Source organism: Natrix helvetica (genome assembly GCF_964273705.1).
Source record: "Natrix helvetica genome assembly, chromosome: 10".
Lineage (NCBI taxonomy): Eukaryota > Metazoa > Chordata > Lepidosauria > Squamata > Natricidae > Natrix > Natrix helvetica.
In genome coordinates this window covers 8124416-8146566 of record NC_138561.1, presented here as the reverse complement: position 1 = coordinate 8146566, position 22151 = coordinate 8124416, and the positions used below count along the sequence as shown (strand labels likewise).

The 22151-nt window shown below is 40.4% G+C and overlaps 1 protein-coding gene across 1 annotated transcript in view; it reads left to right on the top strand.

Moving 5' to 3' along the window:
- The window catches only part of CDYL2 (chromodomain Y like 2), a 75020-nt gene extending 63391 nt beyond the window's left edge, over nt 1-11629 (top strand). The window contains exons 5-7 of the mRNA XM_081963358.1: nt 4163-4373; nt 5260-5403; nt 5932-11629. Coding sequence (XP_081819484.1) covers nt 4163-4373; nt 5260-5403; nt 5932-6090 — 514 coding nt within the window. The 3' untranslated portion in view covers nt 6091-11629. The remainder of the gene's footprint in view (nt 1-4162; nt 4374-5259; nt 5404-5931) is intronic.
- The last annotated feature ends 10522 nt before the right edge of the window (nt 11630-22151 follow it).

Sequence of the window (22151 nt, the reverse complement as noted above, 5' to 3'; positions counted from 1 at the left end):
TAGGAACTATGGGAAGATTAATAGTAGTGCAGACTTAGTAAATATTTTGACAGTGTCGAGGGAATTATTTGTTTAGCAGAGTGATGGTGTTCAGGAAAAAACTGTTTCTAGTTGTTCTGGTGTGCAGTGCTCTATAGTATCATTTTTAGGGTAGGAGTTGAAACAATTTATGTCCAGGATGTGAGGGGTCTGTAGATATTTTCACAACCCTCTTTTTGACTTGTGCAGTGTGTACAGGTCCTCAATGGAAGGCAGGGTGGTAGCCATTGTTTTTTCCTGCAGTTCTGATTCCCCTCTGAAGTCCGTGTCTGTCTTGTTGGGCTGCAGAGCCAAACCAGACAGTTATGGAGGTGCAGAGGACAGACTCAATAATTCCTCTGTAGAACAGAATCAGCAACTCTTTGAGCAGCTTGAGCTTCCTGAGTTGGCCCAGAAAGAACATTCTTTGTTGTGCTTTTTTGATGACATTTTTGATGTTAGGTGTCCAAGGTATGGTAGAACCTAGACACTTTTCCTGTACTTATCTCTTATATTTGGTAGGTTACTTAATATTGCGTAATTACTTATAAGTTGCTTGTTGCAATGTGTGCCTGTCCAAATACGTCTACACAGCCACTTTAGAAGGGTTGTTTCTTCCACATTCCATTCTGATATTCATGTTATGAAATACTTCCAGAACTTGTCAATGCTCCACCACTGGAGCTTTTCAAAAACAGATTGGAGAGCTATTTGTCTGGACTGGCATAGGGTCATCTGCTTGAGCAAGGGATTGGACTGGAAGACCTCTAAGATGCCTTCCAACCCTAGTATACTGTGTTTGATGTTAGGTAGCCTAACATAGTATGTCTGGAGCATACAACCCTGTAAGATTTGGAACTGCCATCCCATCTTGTTCTCTTGAGCTCTGCACATTTTTTTTAATTTAATCCTTGGCTTTTTGTTGGAACAGATATAATTCATTACTTGTCTGTGCCAAACATTTAATATTTTACTTTCATGAATACTGGAGTCATTTGAAAAAGGAAGTTTAGTTGGTAGAATATTCATATTGACAGCTGGGATTCTCCTTAACTAAAACAGATTTAACTTTTTCCATCTAGAAGCGTCTCTTGATATAGTTTTCCAACTTGATGAATAATTATTCCTTTAAAAAGTCTTCTTTGTCAAAAACAAAGTAGCAGAACTGTTAAAGTTCTATAGGCATGTTGTTTTTCATCCTGTCAAATTCCATACCAAAGTTTGGATTCCCCCCCCCCTTGATTAGTTCAATAGACCAAATTCTATATGTTACCAACAATATTAAAGATTCTCAGGGTTGAGTAATTTTGAGCATACTATCATCAGAAAATAATTACAGCTTATGTTCTTCTGTAGTTGATTTGATTCTTTAAAGTCTACATTCTTGATGTATTCAAGTTGCCAAAAGTTGCAGTTCTAATCAGAGTCTAGAAAGAGTGCAGAGAAGAGCAACAAAGATGATTAGGAGACTAGAGGCTAAAACATATGAAGAACATTTGCAGGAACTGGGTATGTCTAGTTTAATGAAAAGAAGGACTAGGGGAGACATGATAGCAGTCTTCCGATATCTCAGGGGTTGCCACAAAGAAGAGGGAGTCAAGCTATTCTCCAAGGCACCTGAAGATAGGACAAGTAGCAATGGGTGGAAACAAATCAAGGAGAGAAGCAACTTAGAATTAAGGAGAAATTTCCTGACATTAGAACAATCAATCAATGGAACAACTTGCCTCCAGAAGTTATGAATGCTCCAACACTGGATGTTTTTAAGAAGATGTTGGATAACCATTGGTCTGAAGTGGTGTAGGGTTTCCTGCCTAAGCAGGGGGTTGGACTACAAGACCTCCAAGGTCCCTTCCAACTCTGTGATTTTATATTCTAAGAAAAAGAAAGGGGAGAACACAGTCTTGTCCCTTTCAGTATATTGTGCATTGCTTCCAGGGGAGGCCATTCACTATTGACTTTTTGTCCTTTATAAATACACCACATTGATGTCAAAAAGTTAGAGCTGTAACCCATTTTCTTCAGAACTGCAAACATGAAAGGCCATTCCAAAATTGTCAAATGCTTTTTCAGCATAAATGAAAATCAAATCTTTTTTTTTTGTCCTTTTGATTTGTCTTATCAATAACGTTTATGATATGCCTGATATTATTTCTCTTTGCAAGGACTGCCATAAAAGGTTTGCAGTCCACATTCAGTAAGGAGATGGGTCTGCAAAATTCAGATAAGTTCAATACTTATTTATTTTTTTAAAAAGATTTTAAATGCCAAAGGAAGTTCTTCCTGTACCTGAATTTCATTCATTGCCTTGATTACAGGTTTGGTCAGAATGTCTTGGAAAGTTTTATAGTAAAGTGTAGAGATACTATCAGGTGCTCTAGATCATTTCAAATTCAATTGTTTTACTGTTTATTCAATTTCATTTCTTTTTGCAGATAGATAAAACTATTTTGTGTTGATCTGTAATTTTTTTAAGTGGTGCCTCATTTAAATATTCAATTTCTTTTGTGAATCACATTGGCTCTCCTTTTCTGGAAGACACTTTTAATTCTTCAGTTTCTCTTTAGAAAACCCTGTGTAGGCTGGGACTTACAGAGCTGAAACTCTGAGCAGTAGAGAAAAAGTAAAACTCTCTAACTTCCAAACGCTTCAATTAGCACCTTAATGATTAGATGAAGGTTATCTGAATTCCCTTACTTCTGGTTTGGTTATCCATCCTCAGATTTACCCTGAATTGTTGCCTTCCAAATGTACTTTGATATATTTGGAAGGCAGTAAGTTAATGGCTTTCTTACTAAGTAAGTAAGTAAGTAAGTAATTACTAAGGGATGTGGTGGCTCAATGGCTAAGATGCTGAGCTCGTCGATCAGAAAGGTCAGCAGTTCAGTGGTTCAAATCCTTAGCGCCGCGTAACAGAGTGAGCTCCTGTTACTTCTCCCAGCATCTGCCAACCTAACAGTTCAAAAGCATGTAAAAAAATTTAAGTAGAAAAATAGGAACCACCTTTGGTAGGAAGGTAACAGTGTTCTGTGTGCCTTCAGCATTTATTCATGCCGGCCACATGACCACAGAGACGTCTTCAGACAGCGCTGACTCTTCGGCTTTGAAACGGAGATGAGCATCGCCCCCTAGAGTTGGGAACGACTGGCACATATGTGCGAGGGGAACCTTTATCTTTTAAGTCAAGGAAAACTAAAAATTACTAAAATTCTAAGCCAACATAACTTTGCGCTCCGAGACTTCTAATTCAACATATCTGAAGAACACCAATTTGCAGAAAACTAAAGCAATCTTTCTCTTAACTCACTTTTGAATTTTGTTAGTGTTTTTCCATGGTTTGATTCCATCATGTTTCTGCTCTATTCACCAGACTTCTTAAGGCAACGTTTGAAGATTTTTCTTCTTAGGGAAATGACTTCATTTACATGCAAATAGACTCTCAAAGTTAAAATATTGCCGCCTTCTCATACATCTCATATTACATTCGATGCCAATCTAGATAATATGAAGGACAGGTTTTCAGATGCAAACTCGGGGTTGTCCTATCCAATTTGGACTCATGCCACACTTTGACCAGTTGTAGCCATGTAATCATGGTTCATTTTTGCCAATTAGGTTTATACCTAATAACAATATATTTTCATTTGAGAAGGCAGTAATACAGCACTGCAGCTCGAGCTGTATATATTCAGAAGGTTCCAGGGTTTAGACTATAAGCATGTGAACCTGGAATCTTCTGGGACAAGAAAAAATCTTGGACATCAACCAACATTGAACTCAACAGACCAATGACTTAATTAGGTATATTTGTTCCTGTAAGTTCTGTTTTGAGCTGTGCAAAAAATTATCTTTACTTGTAGAGAATACAGAACACCAGAACTGAGAGGACACTTTGAGGTCTTATTTAAAAAAAAAAACCTGTAAAAACATGTTTAGAACAGAACAGAACAGAATAGAATAACAGAGTTGGAAGGGACCTTGATTAGTTTCCACCCATTGCTTCTTGTCCTACCCTCAGGTGCTTTTCTTGTTTTTCTCCCCAAAAGAAGAGAAAGACGCTCCGAAGTATAATACTTCAGAGAGTCTTATACTCTGAAAGATAACGGTAGTTCATTGTGACTTCCATCCATCTCTTCCATTCCAGGGATTTTGTGAAAGCCTTCATTCAGTTTAAGAAGCCCATTGTGGTTGCCATCAATGGCCCTGCTCTAGGCTTGGGAGCATCCATTTTACCACTCTGCGACATTGTGTGGGCAAGTGAAAAGGCCTGGTTCCAAACACCCTACGCAACCATTCGCCTCACTCCAGCAGGCTGTTCATCGTACACATTTCCACAGATATTGGGTGTGGCTCTGGTAAGATTTCCTTCTTTCAGATTTCTATGGTCCCACTTGTTCTGACCGAGGCTTCCCCAAAAAGCACAAGGCAGACTCCTGGTCCCAACAAAACCCCTTTTATTAAACGAATGTGAATTCCTCTCATTCACATTCAACAAAGGCCTGACAAACAGTCTTTCAAAGGGATATTTATGACCACAGACCTTATCTATTCTTGGAAAGCTGCCATGTCAATATTTTCCAAATGAGGTGCTGTGCAAGGAAAGACTGGGCACAGAGTCTCTGAGATTCGCGGATAGAACTTCACACTCCCGAAATGTCTATTCCAGACATTTCCTTCTGACTTAATGGATGAATATTGGACCAAAGAAATGAACTTCTCATCCCTTTGTAGCAGACCTCTTCCAGCCACTTGATTTCTTTCCCCTCTGGATTTCCGATTTGTATGTACAAAGCAAATACTCAGGGCTGCAAGTTGTCTGCTGTTGAAAAGCAGCTGAATCCGTCGCTTGCAAACGTAATGATTGAAATGTGCCATCTTGAGTCTGTTTCGTGGTCAAGAGGCAATTTTCTATTTAAAGCTCCCATTTCTAAGTAGCTCTCCAGTCCAAATCAGGTTTAAAAATCAAATAAGAATGGAAAAGAATGATCTTTGGTTAACCCATCTACAGTCCCCACTAGGCCACAGACAAAATAGATTTCAGCATATTTCATCTGATTCATTATTTGCCAGTGTGATACGAGGCCTTTTTTCCCCCTATTTATCCTACATTTGCATCTACCACTAAATAGGTCCCTGTCTGTTTTGTCCAAATCTGTATGCAATGTCACCTTGTGTTTTGTGCTTGCTCTTTGTGAAGGAGAAGAATAGGTTGTCCCCTTCTAATACATTCGATCCTTGCAGGCCAATGAGATGCTGTTTTGCGGAAGGAAGCTGACAGCGCAAGAGGCTTGCAGCAGAGGACTTATCTCCCAAGTCTTTTGGCCCACCACATTTGGGCAGGAAGTGATGCTGAGGGTGAAGGAAATGGCGTCCTGCAGTGCAGTGGTAAGAAGAATATGAGATTTTGTGGAGAATTCATTTGTTTGTTGGTCACCCATCTTACCTCAGTGTGATTCTTTGATGCCAACTGCATCCCACCTCATCTCTTTCAGAAACTCCTTTAGAAGGGACTTAAGGCAAAGCACACTCTCTCTTGCCTCTTTCTTATTTTTTTTAAATTAAACTAGCCGATAACCCAGCATTGCCCGGGTATTTATTTATGAGGGGAAAATATCCAGACCAAATGTAATTTCTAACGTTGCATTTCCCCCCTTACCAGAGGGAGCCCCCTTGTGGAATACTGTGAAGCCATTACCATGGCAACTCCACTGCGCTGCATAATAGAAGCCATTTTACGGCAGTACAGTAGAAGCCATTTTAAGGCACAACAGGCTGTATCTTAACAGAACATATACACCGAGGGGTTTTAGGGGTGTCTTACCCCCCACAATATTTGTTTCCAGAGAGTAAGTTATCTCACAGGATTAATATAATAATTAATAAGTTAACGGGGATGTAATTGCTTTCTCTTAGGTTTTAGAAGAATCGAAATGCCTGGTTCGGAGTTTTCTGAAATCTGGCCTTGAAGACGTGAACGAGAAAGAATGCCAGATGTTAAAGCAGCTCTGGAGCTCTTCCAAAGGACTAGATTCATTGTTCAGCTATCTCCAAGACAAGATCTATGAAGTTTGACATTTTCAAAAAGGAAAAAAAAGGGGGGGGAATGTTCTGAGATCAAAGAGATTTCAGATGTCTCCAGGTTTGAGAAGAATCACATGAAAGCCAAAATCAAGATCCAGCAAATCCTACCGGTGGCTTTTTGTGAGAGCATCTCTAACATTTCTGAGGTTGCCTCCAGTTTTCTTGTTGTATTCAACAATTCTGCCTAGCAGAATGGATTTTTCTTTGTGGACGGAAAGGCGGGTGTATTGACCCAGCGTTTGGCAAGAGTCGCATTTAACACCCATGTGGCTGGAGAGAAACATACATTCCATGTGCCAGAAGCACTAACGGTAACCCCTTAAGACACACCACAAATCTTACTTCTTTGGTCTTCTTCTTCTTTTTTAATTCTTCATTAACTTATTCCCGTTTTACCGTAAGCAGCTCATCACAGTCCAAATGACGGTTTAGAATTCTAAATCGTCCTAAATCGTATTCACCCGGCTGGCCTGCTTTAAGAAGACGTCCATGTAGTTTGTTTGTTCCACCATTAGCAATAGAAGACGTGGTAGGTGGGGGATAGAATTTATAATGGCTGATGGATAAAAGAAAATAATTTTGCAAAAAAAAAGGAAAACACTCAAAATAATCCTACCTGGATTGGATTGCTTTTCCCCCTTTTGGTTCAATTTATTTAATTAATTTATTTGTGTTTGTGAGTCTCTCTGATATGGATATGAATATGAATATGGATGTGTGTAGGTATGTATGTGTGTGTGTGTATACAGTATATATACTACACACAATATATATATAAGAGAATATGATGTGTATGCATCATTGTACTTACCAAGACTGGATAGGTTTTGCACATGTCAACAATCTCCCTGGTAGTCTTTAAAAAGATTGTGCTATGTTGGCAAAGACAAAAAGCAGTGAAATCAGATAATGCCATGGACTCTTGGGGCATTAAAAAAAAAAAACTCCATCTGCGATTCATATTCAGAAATTGTCCTCCAAAATGCGCACTGTATTTGAATCGTCCTTAAAGAAGAACATTGTGGTGCCGAAACTGTGAGTGTAACACAACTCCTCTTGAGAATAGGGCAGGGTGTAGCTTTTTGTTTTTTAATATAAGAAATGTTTACTATTATTTTTCCTAACCAGCTGAAAAGTAATAACTATATTATTGCACCAACCTAGAGTAGCAACAAAGAATGAAGAATTCCTGCTGGCTTAGAGGCTACCCACCCCACCTCTGAGAAGTGGCATAAAATTCTTAGGGATGGCTTTGAAAATGTTGCTATTAGAGGTTCTGGAATTCCTTTTATTGCCCAGCAATTGATAGTTCTCCTTTCCATTAGGAAAATGCAGAAAGGCAGAGCTTCTCCTTTGGCTCATTCTGTGCTCCTTCGCTCTTAGAATCTGACCCCAATACTTTCTGGAAGCACTGCAGAGATTTTTTTTTCTGTAATTGCATCGATTTAACACCTTACAATGTCTGTGAAATCCCTTGAGAAGTAATGGAAGGACTTTTTTCTTTTTAAGTCGGCAAGACCCAACCAAGGTGCATTAAAAGGAAAAACATGGAAATGAAGGGGCTGCTTTATGAGATGGCCCCCCATTTTCCAGCTACAAAAGTTGGAAAGAAAGAGAGAGAAAAAGAAAGAAGGAAAGAAGAAAGAAAGAAAAAGAAAAAAAGAAAGAAAGAAAGAAAAAGAAAGAAAGAAAGAAAGAAAGAAAGAAAGAAAGAAAGAAAGAAAGAAAGAAAGAAAGAAAGAAAGAAAGTCAAATATCTCTAGGCTTAAGTCCATTTCATAAATTCTGACTTCCAGCAGTTTTCTTAAACGTTTTGGTTGTTTTTTATTTTTCTTCTGTTTCTTCTGTCTGTGATTGTTTCCGTTTAAGTATTTTGTGTTAGCTTCCAAATGGGACATTGAATTCAAGGGAAGAGAATATTTGTAGCTCAGGGATGAATTGTGCAGTCCTTGGTGCTCTCTGAACTTGGTTGTTGTTGGTTTTTTTCAGACATTTCATTACCCAACCAGGTAACATCATCAATGCTGTTGATGTGATATTGAATTCCTAGAGATGGTTCCTTTGTTGATTTTTAAAAAATGCATTTACTTAGCAAACGTTCCTCTTTTCAGGAAATCTTTACAAAATTCTTACAAATAGGTGCACACTCTGGCTTCAAGCATCGGACCATGATCTTACCAGAATGCAATGAACATATAAACCAAGATTTTCAGGGAAGGGAAAATGGAGAATGCTTCTTTTATTCTCTGCTATGGATGGCAAAGAATCTCAACAAATTCATAAATCTTTTGCTTCTGGAGTCCAGCTGTTCTGGACTCAGGGATAAAATCCTAGAGGTATATAATACCAAGCAAATGAAAACCATGGGAATATATATCTATACATACATGCATACATGCATACATACATACATACATACATACATACATACATACATACATACAGGAATGCATTCATTTATTGAAATGATATTTTTCAAAATGTGGTCTAGTTCCTCTTCCAGAAATAAATTCAATAAACTAGCAGGAAAATGTTCCCATACTGAAACTTCCTTTGAATGGGAAGAATTATTAGGATCCAAAAGTTCTGGATTTCCAAGTAAACCTTGTTTTGAAACGTTAATATTTTTTCTACAGCTTTTTCAACATATTCTTATTTTTACATTTCAGTAATTGAAACAGGCCAAATATAATTCCTTCATTTTAAAAAAATTCTAAATCTTACTTTTGAAAAAAAAAAAAACCATCAGTATGATTATTCTAATTTCAGGTTTTTTTATGGTCAGTAATTATTTTTTTAAAAAAGCTTCCTCATCTGGTTTTATCTTTCCAGCATCACTTGAGTATTTAGCTATAAAGGTGTGCTATATATACTGGGTTGAATATCTTGATTAATATCCACAGTATTTAATAAAATGCAAACTTTGCTGTTAAGTATGTCATATGATTTCATGTAAATGGTTTTGTACAAATCTTTAAAAGATTTCCCAGTTTTTGCATTTGTAGATATGGAAAAGTAAGCAATTCAAAAAAAAATTCTGTTTGTCTTGCATGTGTGTGCGTATGTATGTATGTATGTATGTACGTACGTACGTATGTATGTATATACACATACATACATACATACATACATACATACATTGCTGTATATAAAATGTGTGTATTTGGGTGCCCTTCTGTTTCAATGAATAAGCTTGCTGATTTTAATACAGTATATATTTTCAAATTATACATATATATATATATATATAAACTTTTTATATTTCTGTGGTAGATTAGGGTAAGCGTTCTAGGCAATCTTTTTACACAATGGTTAACTCTTCCTTTAATTCTCTAGTATTCTGGGGTGGATGCCAATTGTTTTTTCACTGAAAATAACACACTATTTTACTGTTATAAATATATGCAGGCAGGTTTTTTTTTTTCCTCCCTTCGTTTCTTCCAGACTTGAACTAAATGAATTTGTAGATTTGCTGCATTTGTGAATAAGCCTTACCACTAGTTTGAAACAAAGATTGTGAACTTCATGAGGAAAATGAAGAGTCAACTCTCTGGGGGTGGCAGAATAGCAAGGACTATAGCATCCTTTTATAATCTGCGTATTCCAGGAGTTGAAGGCCCATCACATCTGGAGGACCATGGGGTTGCAGGAGGTGGGGTTAGAAGATCTGACCCTGCCTTGCAGACATGAAGCAAATGGAGGGCCGGGGGGGACACGACAATTCATACTGAAACTTTCCCGACCCCAAAACTCTTTCCAAGCATAATTTCTCTAACATTAAAATTCTGACTTGGACCGATCTGTAGAAGAGTGGTGGTTTGAGGGAAGGAAACCATGTTCAATGGATTTCACCCCTGTTCTTTGGATGAACTATTAAGACAACCCCTTGCCTCCCACAGCTGCATCCCGACAGTTGAACAAAGGTAGAATGCAGGGCCGTAATGTTTTTCTAGTGAAATGGAGAATACGGGTTGTTCTGGTTGTGTGTACATGTGTTTGTTTCGGACATAGCTAGGCTCTTTAGCATGGGCTTTGTTCTGTAGTCAGGGATGGAAGCCTCTAGCCCAGGGATGGCTAACCTTTTTGTCTTCGTGTGCCGAAATTGTGCACACCCACAATTCAATGCGCCCACCTGCACATGCATGCACCCACCCACCCCCCATGGCGGGGGGCGTTTTCACCCTCCCCAAGCTCCGGAAGCTTTCCTCGAGCTTTCGGGGGGGGCAAAAACAACCTCCCCTGGGCTCGGGAGCCCCTCCGGAAGCCGGAAACTGGCCCGTTTCTGAACTTCCGGGAGTCCTGTTTTTCGCCCTCCCCAGGCTCTGGAGGTTTTCCTCAAGCCCCCAGGAAGGCAAAAACAGCCTCCCCTGAGGTTCTGAAGACCCTCATACTCCCCCCTGCCCACGCATGCACGGCAGACCCAAAAATCAGGCAGGAGGTGCGCGCACATGCGTGGTAGAGCTGAGCTTGGCAACAGCTTGCATGCTCACAGCGAGGGCTCTGTGTGCCACCTGTGGCAAGCGTGCCATAGGTTCGCCATCACACCCATGGGTCTAATCTGACCAACTCTAATCTAAGCAAGCTTAATCACACTCAGGTTCTTTGGGTGGCTCGATCTGAATAAGTCAAACCTGGTTGAAGCCAACTCTCTTTGGGAGACCCTAAAGTTTACATAAGAGATGTAGAGACAATCGGAATTGTGCATTGAAATGCTCCCCATCGTAAATGGATGTATCTCTATGTACCCTATTAACAATATGTTTTGAAGCCGTTCTTAATATCTTTCGTCACTACTTCAGCTATAAAACAAGGAAAGTCCCCCATATAATTCCACTCACATTTTCAAGCAGGATTTTGGCTTCTAGACAATAATATATATCGTATGTAAATATCAAGCTTCCATTAAAAACAATAAGGACCAAAGAATTCCATTTTTCCAATCTTGCCTTTGGTTGTCACATCCCCCTTCAACTTGCATTTTGTATCATCTTTAATTCATTTTAGGGAAAGAAAAAGGGGCAAGGTAGCCGAAGTAAGTCTATCTGCTGGAAAAAAAAGAGGAAAATGAAAAGTAGTTATAAGTAAGGAGGTGTCTATTGGTAAGGCTTATTACCAAACTAAATAAAAATAAAGCAGGTAACCAAATAAAAAAAGAGAGAGAGAAAAGAATTAAAATATAGATTTTTTTCCCAGATACGGCCCATGTTATTTTGTTGTCTAAATGTCATGTTTCCAATATTTGTGAAGACTGCACAGTATGACCAATATGAGGGTATGGGGCACCCCTTAACCACAGTGTTGTAAATATTTCAGAAATTAGTTCAGTACTAAGGGATGCATATCTTCTGATATATCTGATATCGTGACTGTGTAGATCAAATTGTACACAATTTATTTGTCCATGGTCCTGTAAACTAGTGTGTATGAACACATTTTTCTGGGTGCCTTAGAAGTTGTATTTTTCATGTGTGTTAATATGCAGTATTTATACATTGTGAGAAGCTGCTTTGAATAAAAACATTGAAACTTCCCTTTGGTGGATCAAGGGGTGTCAAGGTAGGGTGACGTTTTTGGCACGCTATCCCATTTAGAATGTTTTTAGAACTGGCTTGGATGATGATGATGATGATGATGATGATGATGATGATGATGATGATGATGATGATGATGATGCTAGCCATTCAGTTGTGTCTGACTTGGCGATTCTACGGGCCAAGTGTGTCCACATCTTCCGATCTTCCATTCCTTCACTGACTTGTCCCATGCTTTGGAGTCAATTCTGATGGTGTCCAGCCACCATGTTCTTTGACATCCTGATTTCCTTTTACTGCTAACTCTTCCAAACATAATCGTTTTCTCCAGTGAATTCCCCTGCATGACATGGCCAAAATAAGAGAGATGCAGCTCTGTGATTTTTCCTTCTAACAATGTGTCTGGTGTTATGCGCTCCAGTCAACCTTTGGTTCCCCCTTGCACATATGTGCTAGTCGTTCCCGACTCTAGGGGGCGGTGCTCATCTCCGTTTCAAAGCCGAAGAGCCAGCGCTGTCCAAAGACGTCTCTGTGGTCATGACTAAATGCCGAAGGTGCACGGAACGCTGTTACCTTCCCACCAAAGGTGGTTCCTATTTTTCTACTTGCATTTTTTTACATACTTATGAACTGCAAGGTTGGCAGAAGCTGGACAAGTAACGGGAGCTCACTCGGTTACGCGGTGCTAGGGATTCAAACCATCGAACTGCTGACCTTTCTGATCAACAAGTTCAGCGTCTTAGCCATTGAGCCACCGTTAGCATCTTAGCCATCTTGGCCACTGTTAGTCAACCTTCGCTGTTCAAGGAAATAGCTGGATTAGAAATGGGCAATATGTTTAGACCAAGTTGCATTGGGCCTCAACTCCCAGAATTCCTAACCAGCATAGTCAAAAGATTGACTTTGGTCATGCTAACTGGGACTTCAAGGAGCTGAAGTCCAAGATATCTTGAATATCAGTTGAGGGAAGACTGCTCTAGAATCTTATTATATTGGTGTCAGATCTTACAAACCAATGCCATAAGAGGTTCCCCATTGGCTTTGCTTGTCAGAAGGTGATTTACATGTTGTCCTGACACTGCAACGGTCATAAATATGAGTCAGTTGCCAAGTGCCTGAATTTGGATCACATGACCATAAGGACAGTACAATGGTCTTGTGTGGAAAACAGTCATAAGTCACTTTTTTTTAATGCTGTTGTAAATTCAAATGGTCACTAAATGAACTGTTGTAAGTGGAGGACTACCGGTAGTGGCTTGATGGAACATGGTGAAGTAAGCAGCTTCACAGCGTAAGTTTGGCAAAGTGCTTTTTTTTTCTTCAAACAGCTGAGAAATTCAAGCAAACCGAAGTGTGAAAGAATCAGTAGAGCAGTGTTTCTCAACCTTGCCAACTTGAAGATGTCCGGACTTCAACTCCCAGAATTCCCCAGCCAGCTGGCTGGGGAATTCTGGGAGTTGAAGTCCGGACATATTCAAGTTGCCAAGGTTGAGTCTGCCCTTTCTTCCTCTTCATGCTTAATTATTCCCAACTCCAAGTAACAATCACAAAAATGAGAAACAGAAGTCCATTTGTAATTATTACTTTTTTCCCTCTTTGCACAGGTGGAAGAAGTTAGACATTCCCTATATTCTGGCGGACGTTTCATATTTCCTGAAATGATGGCTGTATTTTACATCAGCACATCATGGTGGTGTATAAAAGAATTCCACACAAGTGGTGTCTTTTGTTTAAAAGGAAAGAGTGTGAAAGATGCCAAAATGTAATTGAGCTGTTTAAACAGGACATTCATGTCTTGCCATATTCTAAACATACCAAAGTAAACTTTTTCCTCAGTCCTTCCTTTAGTGTCATCTATCATACAAAAGCAAAAGCTAAATTTACTTGAAAACCATTATAAATAGCTTTTCTTATTCAATAACTAGCTGATAACCCAGCGTTGCCCAGGTATTTATAGATGTTGAAGTGTTTGTCTGACAGGGAGCCATTGAGAGGGGCCTTTCTTTCCCCTACTCCCATGCCCATCATCCCTGCCCTCTTCCTTCTCCCTCCCATGCCCTCCTCTTTCCCGCCCTGTCTACGATCCTGGCACATTTCTCCAAATCCATCAGGTGCTTCCCCATTGGTCCACTGGAAGGCGAATGTCACAACTGGCTTTCCAGAGGAAGCTGTGAAGGAACTGACATCACAAACAATTGCTGCTCTAGGACACCACACTCGCTCTCCTCAACAGGCCAGGCGTTCCAGAGTTATGCTGGAACAGGCACACACACATACACACACCAGGGGTGACTTACTCCCCCAGTATTTGTTTCCAGAGGATAAGTCATTTGTGTATCAAGTTTGGTTGAAATACTTCAAGACGCTTCAGAGTTTTAATGGAACATATGTACATATAGATTCGGCCAACAATTGGTTGCTTCAAAGGCAGTAAAACCAGTGAGGTCTTCTAGAATGGACATAATCTGGGTCCCATCAACTAAATGTCAACTTGCAAGAAGCGTATCTTCTCATTGATAGCTCCTGCCCTCCAGAATGACATCCACAAGATCCATATTATTCCTACCTTACTTTTTGATTTTGATTTTTGGAAACGGTTAAAAACTAGCTTTTTCTCACAGGCCTTGGGATATGTTAGTTAGTCAAGTTCCTCTGTTTTGTTGTTTTTTTCTTTTGTGTTTTCTGGATTATTTGTGTTATAGGGTTGGTCTTCTGGTCAGTGGTACCCCCTTTTTTGAGGTCTTTTAATTATACATCACTCGGAGTTTTGGCAGCCTCAATATTGAATTAAATAAAACAATTCCCTTGTCATATGGTGGGAAAGGATGATCACATGACCCCGGGACACTGTCACTGCCAAGCTCCTGAATTTTTATCACATGACCCTGGAGATGCTACAAGGGTCGTAAGCAGAGGTAATATTCCGCCGGTTTGGACCAGTTCGCCCGAACTGATAGTGGGAATCATGGATGGCCCCACCCACCTGCGCCCGCTCTACGGCATCCCATTTAGGACTTTTTTGTAGTCAAAGCGCATGCATGGAAGGCTGAGCGCATGTGCGCACGCTCACATTTGCGGACCGGTAGGGAAGGTAAGTGAATACCACTCCTGGTCGTAAGTATAAAAACCGGTCATGAGTCGCTTTTTTCAGTGCCGTCACAAAATGAATGGTCGTAAGCCAAGGATTTACTGTAGTTGATACCTTCAGCTTTTTAAATACCATTCCAGGGAAAAACTGAATGAAGACATTCCATGGGGCGTGAATAAAAGATATAACAAGAAGAATCTGATTTCTATAAAATACGGAATAGAATTTGTAAGTGGCTAGAAAACAGAAGTCAAAACAGGAAATAGAAGTCTTTGTGTTTTTTTCTAAACTAGTATTGAATAAAAATTAACCAGTTACTAATTACTATCAAACTTAAAGGATTGACTACAATGTAAATATAATGATGATATGAACAATTGATATTATTACAAGTGTTAGTACTACTGTTATTGCACTATTAGATAAGTTAAAATCGCTAGGAAGGCAATGCAGAATGGAGAACTACAAAGGCTAAACATGAATGCCAATACAGAAGGCTGTATAAATACTTTATTTTGTTATGTTTGTCTTGTGGTTTTTGTTGTGTTTTTTTCCCCCATTTTTAAAGGTACAAATGTTTAATAAAAACTATTTTATATTAAAAAAAAGATATAACAAGAAGAAACAACAGAACATGAAAGATTGCCAAATATACAAAATCACAACTTTCAGGGTCACTCATGAAAATAATATTCACTTTTACACCCCGTGGGTGGGATTCAAAAGACACCCAAAACTTGACTTAACAAAATAGAATTGTTGAGTTGATATATGCTGAAGGAACAAGGGGTGTGTGTGTGTGTGTGTCAAGTGATACCATGGAGGAGACACAAGAGCGCAAGTAATGTAAATTTTGCCACTGGTAATCCAGGGCTTTATAAATTTTTAAAAATTGCTGTGGCTGTGTTGTTGCTTTGCAATGCAAGTGACGTCATCCTTTCATTCGCCGTTGCCTATCACCACTATGCCTGGATCAGTGTTTCCCAATCTTGACAACTTTTAAGATTTGTGGATTTCGACTTCTAGAATTCTCCTGTCAGCTTATTTGAAAGTGAAATGAACATGAAAAGTTGGGTGTAGAGAGATTTCTGCAGAGCTTTTGCTTCATTACTGCTATTATTGGCATTTAGATGAGTTGCACAGTGTAGAAATGGGATAAATAAATTACCACTCCTGTAACATTTAAAAACAAATCACAAATCACAAAAAGTTAAACACAAGATTACCTAGAAAATTGGTATTGTTAATAGTGAGAGATTATAACATGAGCAAAGCTAATGCAGCTCAGATTGACTTTGCAGGATTGGGAATCAACTCAACGTTTACTTTGAACTTTCTTTTCATGTCAATGTTGTCATTCCTAAAATAATAACCATTCATCACTGTTTAGTAAAAGAGCTGAAAGGCTGGCTGGGGCATTTGTAGGGAGGGGATGGCAGCGGCTTCAAATTGTGTACCTGCCATGAACCATAGTAGATCAGTGGTTAGAATGCAGTATTGCTGGCTAATTCTGCCAACTGCCACAGTTCGATTCTGACCGGCTCAAGGTTTAATCAGCCTTCCATCCTTCCGAGGTTGATAAAATGAAGACCTAAACTATTGGTGGCAATATGCTGATTCTGTAAATCACTTAGAACAGAACAGAATAACAGAGTTGGAAGGAACCTTGGAGGTCTTCTAGTCCAACCCCGTGCTCAGGCAGGATATTTTGTACCAATCTCTTCTTAAAAACTTCCAGTGTTGGATCATTCACAACTTCTGGAGGCAAGTTGTTCTACGGATTAATTGTTCTAACTGTCAGGAAATTAGTTTGCATCCATTGGTTCTTGTCTTGCCTTCAGGGTGCTTTGGAGAATAGCTTGACTTAGAGAGGGCCCTGAGATGTAGTATGTAAGTCTAAGTGCTATTGATATCTTCTTTGTTGTTGTTGCTGCTGTTGTTATTATTATTTACTTTATTCATTAAACATGAAACTCAGCCAACTGAACATTCAAAAATGCATCACAAATACCATTGACTGGTGCTAATGGTTGATACGGTTTGCTGCCAGCGTCCTAGGTATCAACCAAGTACCTTCTTAAAACATAAGATGTTCCGAGTAGCACAGTTTTTTGCAGTTCCGCTGGTGTTATTGCAGGAAGCTGCAATTTGTTGGTATATCTTATAAAATTCTTGGACATGGTGCCAAATGCATCCATGACAATCCATAGCCGTGTAGTTTCAATGGCCAGGTCGCGATATTTCATTATTTTTTCTAGTTCTTTTTCTCCGACTCTGGCATCTTCAGGAAGAGCAATATCAATAAACTGTACACTTCAGCCCTCTAACAACCGTGATATCTGGCGTATTGTGCTCCAAATGACGATCCGTTTGTATTCAAAAGTCCCACAAGATCTTCACCTTCTCATTTTCGATAACTTTTTCCACTTTATGTTCCCATGACTTTCGGGATACAGGTAAATCATATTTTTTACCTAATGACCAGTGGATTTATTTAGCAACTCGGTCGTGTCTAGCTTTGTAATCCGGTTGTGTAATTTTGCTGCATTCACATATTAAATGTGAAACAGTTTCGACTTTGTTATTGCAAAGTCGGCAGTTTGGGTTGTCAGTGGATTTTTGTATCTTCGCTTTCATGGCATTAGTTTGTAGTGCTTGGTCTTGAGCAGCCAATATTAAACCTTCTGTTTCTTTCTTGATAGTTCCCATCTTAAACCATGTCCATGTCAAGTTGTCATCACATTTTCCTTCCATGTTTTTCAAGTGCTGTCCATGCAAAGCTTTGGTTTTCCATCTATTTAATCTGTCATCCAGCTTTTTTCCCTTATATTCTGCCTTTGTTTCTGTTGTTTTTATGCTGTTCTCTGTTTTCACAGCCTATGTACAGACACCACAAGATCCTGCCATGATGTTCCTTCCCAACCACAGTTCACACATACACACAGGTTGATCAGATGCTGCTGCCAAATGAGTCCCATCATTTGGTTACATAAGTCGAAAGATCTGTCTTAGGAAGTCACAATTTCACAAAGCCTAAACATTTTCTTTGGCAGACAGATTTTTTTCCCCAAGATATCCATACTTAAGCTTCAAAAGTCCTCTTCAAATTAGGTTATGATATTGCTATTTTTATCCAAGGCCAACAGGGTGACTTTTTAAGAGGTCCTTGTGTCCCTAAAATATTGCAGTGTTCAGCGGAGTTTGTTATCTAGGGCAGCTTTCCCAACTTCACGGCTTCAAATGTGATAGACTACAACATCCACAGTTCTCCATTTCCATAATCCAACTCAGCTGGATGTTCTCAGTTTTCGGTGAGGCTGATCTAGGATAATTTCATTTGCTGCAATGTGGGGAAAAAATAGAGGATGGCCTATTGTTATGTCTACCCCTATTAATCCTAAAATCTCAGAAGATGCTTTTTCAATTGATTTCCAAGCGCCAAATGATAATTGATTAGTTTCCCCAAACTGAGAAGATGGAATATCGAACACTACCTATAATTCCTTTGGCTCTTCCATGAAAAGGTCGAATTTTAGGGGGACGTGAGCGCCACGTCAAAGCTCAAAATACAGATATTTCAATCAACTTGCTTTGTAGAACATGTGACAAAAAAAGACCAACGTTGGATTATCTCCTAACAAGGCCCTATCAGAGTTTAGGCAAGGGCGGGATTCAGCCGGTTCGGACCAGTTCGGGCGAACTGGCAGCTCCGACGATCATCTGAGAGTGAACCGGTTTGCTCTGACGATCAGGTTGGTCCTTGGCAGACTGAGGGTCGTCTACAAGGTAGTATCCGCCCAGCTAGTATTTGGTGTTTTGATTTTTGTTGCCAATGTGTAAGGCAGACAATTTGTTAGTTGAGATTTGGAGTTGCAAGTTGCACGACCATTCTGCCACATAATCAAGGTTTCTTTGGAGGGCAGTAGCATTGTTGGTGGTGTTAACTAGTTTTATGTCATCAGCGAAGAGGCTGTACATCTTATCCTCTGAGCTATTCTATGTAAGAATTTGGGGGACTCTTTTTCCCCGAACCCCACAAAATGCAATACAACACTTCCTGTCTGCAAACAGTATGGAACAGTTTCGGCTGCTTATTAAATGGAGAAAGAGTAGGTCTGTACTCATCTCTGACTTAGCTATAATACACTTGGTTGGATTTAGCTAAATCCAATTTGTGATCCCGGGAAGTGGAGCGCCTGCTTGCGTGTGATCTGCAAATCCAAGTAATACACCTTAAGTCAGTGAAGTATGGTTAAACAAACCATGGCTTATGGATGTGTACACTCAGTTGACATCTAATATAGCAGTGGGAAAACCAATGGTTAAGTCCTACTTCTGCCAGAGAGTAATTGAATGGCTTGTATTTCAGATCCCATTGAGATGTACCTTTCATCAAGGGCCATTTAGAGTTTGCATTTTTTTAAAAAATTTAGAATAACCAGATCTGGCCTGCAAACCTCCAGATGGCCGCTAGATGGCAGCAAAGCCCAAGACAGCTTCCTTGCCGCAGTTGTTAAGTGAATCACTGCAGGGGTTAAGTTGCTAACACGGTTGCTAAGTGAATCTGGCTCTGTTGACTTTGCTGGTCAGAAGGGGTTCACACGATCCCAGAGACACTGCAACCGTCATAAATATGAAATTTCTGCGGTAGAAATAGAGGCAGAGGAGGAGGAAGGAGAAGGGGAGGGAGAGGGGGCAGAGGAAGGAGGGTAGGGGAAGAGGAAGGAGAAAGAAGAGGAGGAGGAGGAGAGGAGAGGAAGGAGAAAGAAGAAGAGTAGGAGGAGGGGGAGGGAGAGAAGAGGAAGGAGAAAGAAGAGGAGAAGGAGGAGAGGAGGAAAGGAAGAAGAAAGAAGAATAGGAAGAGGAGGGGGAGGGAGGAGAGGAAGGAGAAGAGGAGGAGGAGGAGGAGGAGGAGAGGAGGAGAGGAAGAAGAAAGAAGAATAGGAAGAGGAGCGGGAGGGAGAGAAGAGGAAGGAGAAGGAAGAGGAGGAGAGGAAGAAGAAAGAAGAATAGGAGGAGGGGGAGGGAGAGAAGAGGAAGGAGAAAGAAGAGGAGGAGGGGGAGAAGAGGAGGAGGAGAGGAAGGAGAAAGAAGAAGAATAGGAGGAGGGGGAGGGAGAGAAGAGGAAGGAGAAAGAAGAGGAGGAGGAGGGGGAGAAGAGGAGGAGGAGAGGAAGGAGAAAGAAGAGGAGGAGAAGAGGGGAGGAAGAAGAAGGAGAAAGAAGAATAGGAAGAGGAGGGAGAGGGAGAGAAGGAGAGGAAGAGGAGGAATAATAATAAGAATTATTTTGTTACATAGGCGACACATGCCACCTTGATCTTTTTGATGTCTTCCAACCTCTGATGCTCCTGACTCTTCAGGATTTGGCTGCTTCCCATTTTACCTCCAATAAACTTGAAACAGCCTCTACATAAAAGCAAGCAACAATTATTTTTGAATGACTACGTTGGGTGCGTTTATGTCCTCAATTGCCTCCAATAATCATCTTTTTACCTGAAACCTCGATTCCACCCCAATAAACCTTTTTTTTAAAAAAAAAACAGGACAGCATTCCCCAAGTGATGTGAGTTGCATGCTTGCGTTGGATGCCACGATATAAAAAAAGATGTGAATATCCAAGTTGTAATGTGGGCACGGTGACATCAACAGCACACAGCTTGCAATGTATCTTGCTCAATCGAATGTTAAATAAAAATATAGATACATAGATGGCGCTAATTCAAAGTACCCGCTATTGCACGCCATCTATAATAACGATTTCCTCTTATCATATTCCAGTATTTTACTAAAGCGACAAAAACTCCCTTAACTAATTTCTCACTTGACAACATACATTTTGGGCTCACAATGTTGTGGTGGTACGTTAAGGACTCCCTCTTTGTGATTTTCCATTTCAGACAGAGTCACAAGCTGTGGCATCTCCCAACCGCAATCCGATAGGAGAACAGCCAATTGTGCATTAAATGCCACTGCCTTGATTTAATGCAATCGTCTGGGGAGCACGATATTACAAGCATCATAATTTGTCATGTCAAGCCCCCATCACTTAGCACCGCTCCCTTATGACAGGGTTTTTCGCGATCAGCAACGTTGGAATTAGAAGCAAGAAACAGAGAGGAGGTAAAACAGGGCCAGCGATCCAAAGCTGCCAGAGCAAAGAACTCCGTCATCGACCCACGAAATCAAATGGATTTGTTTTATTTGGACAAAAGAAAAGTAGAAAATGGCATCTTATCGTCTCTAGCCAGAAAATTTCCCACTAGTACATAGGACATAGAATTGGAAGGGACCTTGGAGATCTTCTAGTCAAATCCTAGATAAATGGTCTCTTTTTGAAAGCCCCCAATGATGAAACACCCACAGCTTTTGGAGGGAAGGGAAGGGGACAGGAGGGAAGAGTTGGAAGGGACCTGGGAGATCTTCTAGTCTAACCCCCTGCTTAGGCAGGAAATCCTACACCCCTTCAGACAAATGGTTATCCAACATCTTCTTAAAAACTTCCAGTGTTGGAGCATTCACAACCTCTGGAGGCAAGTGGTTCCATTGGTTGATTGTTCTAACTGTCAGGAAACTTCTCCTTAGTTCTGTTGCTTCTCTCCTTGGTTAGTTTCCACCCATTGCTTCTTGTCCTACCCTTAGATGCTTTGGAGAATAGGTTGACCCCCTTGTCTTTGTTGGAGCTCCTCAAGTATTGGGACACTGCTATCACATCTCCCTTTATCCTTCTTTTCTTTAGACTAAACATAACCAATTCCTGAAACCATTCTTCATATGTTTTAGTCACCAGTCTCCTAATCACCTTTGTTGCTCTTCTCTTTGTTGCATTCTTTCCAGGATCTGAAAGCTTCTTATTTTTATTGTGGTGGATCAAGAAAGCAGATTGATCCCAAATGATTAGCTTCCCATAAGTTTTTAAAAATGGAATTGTAACTGAAACTTTTCCAAAAAGCAACTGGACTGCCTTTGCTTTTCTTTGAAGGATGTTTCGCTTCTCATCCAAGAAGCTTCTTTAGAACTGATTGACAGCGTTCCCTGGGGCATTCTTTAGATCAGGGGTGTGAAACTCAATTTTATTGAGAGCCGCATCAGGGTTGTGTTTGACCTCGGGGGGGGCAGGAGGGGCAAAGCCAGCTCGACGCACTCAGGTTGGGGGCACCTCTTGTGGCCAGAGTGCTCTGCCAGCGAAAATGGACTCCCGAGCTCCGTTTTCAGCTGCGACAGCTTCCTGCAACCCTTTGCCAAGAAAAACGGAGCTTGGGAAAGCTACACAAGGCCCCTGTGGGCTCCCTTTTCACTGGCAGAGGCAACACAGGCCAGTCCTTCATTGCTTCCGGGGCGGCCCCCAGGCCAGATTTAAGCACCCCGTGGGCTGGATCCAGCCCGTGGGCCTTGAGTTTGATACCCCTGCTTTAAAGGTAAAGGTTGCCCTTGCA